Source organism: Cryptomeria japonica, chromosome 5 (genome assembly GCF_030272615.1).
Source record: "Cryptomeria japonica chromosome 5, Sugi_1.0, whole genome shotgun sequence".
NCBI classification, from domain to species: domain Eukaryota; kingdom Viridiplantae; phylum Streptophyta; class Pinopsida; order Cupressales; family Cupressaceae; genus Cryptomeria; species Cryptomeria japonica.
The window spans coordinates 89,226,568-89,229,848 of record NC_081409.1 but is presented as its reverse complement, the minus strand read 5'-3'; the positions used below and the strand labels follow the sequence as shown (position 1 = coordinate 89,229,848).

General features: G+C 34.8%; 1 protein-coding gene across 1 annotated transcript; it reads left to right on the top strand.

The window, feature by feature from the left end:
- Nucleotides 1-1,295: 1,295 nt before the first annotated feature.
- Nucleotides 1,296-1,802, top strand: LOC131875727 (uncharacterized). Its single transcript, XM_059220361.1, has one exon. It carries the CDS (start codon nucleotides 1,296-1,298, stop codon nucleotides 1,800-1,802), a length of 507 nt encoding a protein of 168 aa, XP_059076344.1.
- The last annotated feature ends 1,479 nt before the right edge of the window (nucleotides 1,803-3,281 follow it).

Sequence of the window (3,281 nt, the reverse complement as noted above, 5' to 3'; positions counted from 1 at the left end):
GTCTTTACCGACTTTTTTATAATCTTCATATCATATTTCTTAAGATATGACAATATCATACTGAATTAGAAAATCAATTTGTTGACATCAATGACAAAATAATAATATCAAGACAGTAAAACATCTTTAATCAGTTATGTCCATAATTATCAACAACCTTCTCAATATCCTTATAATGTAATATTGCCAACATTGGGGATGAAGGTTTTTTAGTGTTCATTAAGGTAATGATGAAGCTTAGGGTTAGAAATAGAGTAAGTGCTAGGATTAGCTATAGGTTTAGGAAAAAATTTAGAGATACAACTAAGTAAATTTAGTATTAGGGTTATGTTTACACTTGAAATTGTGATTAGGGTTAGGGTTATAGATAGAGTTAGGGTGAGTCTTATAATCAAAAGTGGTGTTAGGGTTAGAGTAAGAATTGACTTGGAAGGAAAATCATGCCATGGATGAAAAATTTAATAGGCATGCCAAGATAAGAAATATTGAAACACTAAAAAAGGGCTTATAAGGGAAAAGTGGAGTTGTAGTGAAAGGCATGTCAAACTAAGACAAGAAATTCTAACATTTGTAATATATCATTGAAAGTATACATTGTTATTGGCGTAACCCTTGCACCTCGCACCTCATTTTGGTGCAAGTGCTAGTTAATATAAAATCGTATTTTTATATAAAAAATAACTTATATAGAACTTAAATGGACCAAATACCTATTAATAATCATAAATGTGTGTTAACAGCTTTTATAAACACAATTGCTATAACTAGCCCCTCTTCCCTAATATAATTTATTAAAAAAAAAAATTACAGCTCTCACAAATTAAAAACGAATTAAGCACTTTACAATTGATAGGGTAGTTGTCATGATATGGGTATGGGGAAGAAAACTTAAATCATATTTATTGATGTGCATGCCAGTAAACCCTAGTCCTAAGCGAAGAAACCACCCTCAATCAAATGCTGTAATTTACAGTGATACATATCTCATTTTCCTCTGCCCACATCTTCCATTCACTACAATGTCTTTCGTATTGTTTTGGAGATGCATAGTTTGTTCAGGGAGATCGTTGTCCTGTTTGTTCAGGGAGATCGTTGTCCTGTCTCCCTTTAACATTCAAAGTGCATTCTCCATCATTCACATTCAAAGTGCATTCTCCATCATTCGTATTCCCACCATTCTCACCACTTTCTTCATTGTCAGCATCTCATAGACCTCCCAACATTGTCATTTCAGATTTCTTAACAAAAGAATGTGGGTTTTCTTCTTCTGAAGTGACAACTATCACGAGAAGACAATGAGCAAATCCGACCACACTGCTAGAGAAGCCGTTCATCTCCTGAAAGATTCTGGATTCACTGAAAACAAGCTTAAGAGTACCATTCTTAGAAATCCATCTATTCTTACACTGAGAGTGGATAGCCAGTTGAAGCCCAAGATGGAATTCCTGAAAAAAATATGTTTGACTACTCTAGACATAGCCGTTATCGTATTTCGCAGGCCCAGATTGTTTAACATGAGCTTAGAAAACTGTCTTGCCACTAGAATTGTTTATCTGGAAACCTTATTTGCCTCAAAGGTGCATTTATGTAAGGCTTTGAGAAGGGCGCCTGTGCTTTTGGTCTGTAATTTCAAGAAGCGGCAGGTACCTAGAGTGGAGTACTTGAAGAATAGAGGCATTCTAGAAGATTCTCTAGGATTTGGCCAAGCCCTCAATTTGGTTCTTAATCATAGTTTTGAAACCCTGGAAAAGAAAACTAAACATATGGCGAGTCTTGGTCTGGCAGATGAGGAAATCAGTTAAATTTTAAAGAAACATCCTGAAGCACTTAGTAAGTCAACCCAGAAAATTAAGGAAAGCATTGATTTTTTGATACACACGACAGGTCTTGAGCCCAAGATTGTTGCTTCGAATGCTATGATTTTGACTTTCAGCGTAGAGAAAAGACTCAAACCACGCTATGAAGTCTTTAAATCTCTTAGTGCAAATCCCCACGTCAAAGGTCTACCTAGTCTGGTTACATTTTCTGGTTACATTTTTAAGTCTAAGTGAGCAGAGATTCCTTAAAAAAATTGGTCAATACAATACCAAGTTGAGTCCAACAATTGTACAATCTCCTAAAGAAAGCATTTGAGAGCAGTGATGGGAGTTTTAAGGTAAAATTAAAACTCAAGGGTTGTCATTATTAAGAGTTGCACTGGTGTTAAAGAGAGGGCAGACTTCATCAGCAACTCAATTTTCAGTGTATTGTAGCGGGAGATAGCACCAACAATTAATGATAAGAGTATCTACTGTTAATGGAGAGAAAAACAGAAATTGGGACGATTAAAATCCTTTTTGGAAGAGGTTTTCAAGTTTTGTCAACATGCAGGCAGCGTAGCACTGAAGAAGGGGAAGTAAAATCATTTGTTGGAGAGATCAGTCAAGTAGGACGCTATGAAAGCGGTTTTCAGGTTTAGCGTAGGATGAAAGAAATACCAACAATATTCAAAGAGAATACAAGAGACTGCGTTGGAAAAGGAAGCATGGGAATTTGCGTTGAAAACAGGGGAGCTTGATCTCCTCCTTCCTGTATTGATTTTATCAGATCTTAACGTTTTTGAGTTTAATATTTCTTCAGTCAAAAGATCTGTAGAGCATACATGCAGTGTTATTTAAAGCTGCCCCATTTGATCACTCTGTGAGTATATGTAAACTACTACTATTGAGTATAAAGGCTCATTAGTTGTGTTTGTGAATGAGCATGGTATTTAAAGCCATCTTATTTCAATTAAATTTCCAGAAACTAAGCCGATCTATTTGTCTTGTCTGGATAATAGCATTATGGTTGGTTTTCCCTTGTTCCTAATGTTTTTAAGTTTGCGTACACATTGATTCATTTTTTTGATCATTTTGCATCAGATTAATTGAACAGGCATTAAATCCGTTTAGCTCCATCGACAGTTTAGATTTCAATTCACAAGTAAGATATCCATTTACAGAGTAAGTTGACAATTCGTTTTTTCTGCATAGCTTGAACTTTAACAGTATGCATGATATTCACAACAGTCTATTTTCTCAAAGCCCAATTGCAAATCTAATAGGCAAGTGCACTTAAGATTTGTTTTTCAATATTATACTTACATTATGGTCTTAACTTTAATCTAGTTAATCATGGGTTTCTAAGTCAATCTTAGATTCTTCTTTTCACATATTGATACGTTATCTCTGCTTGCAGCTATTAGTATAATTTCTGATCTGCAATATTCTTCCTTATTTTTGCAAATCTATTTCAACTATGCC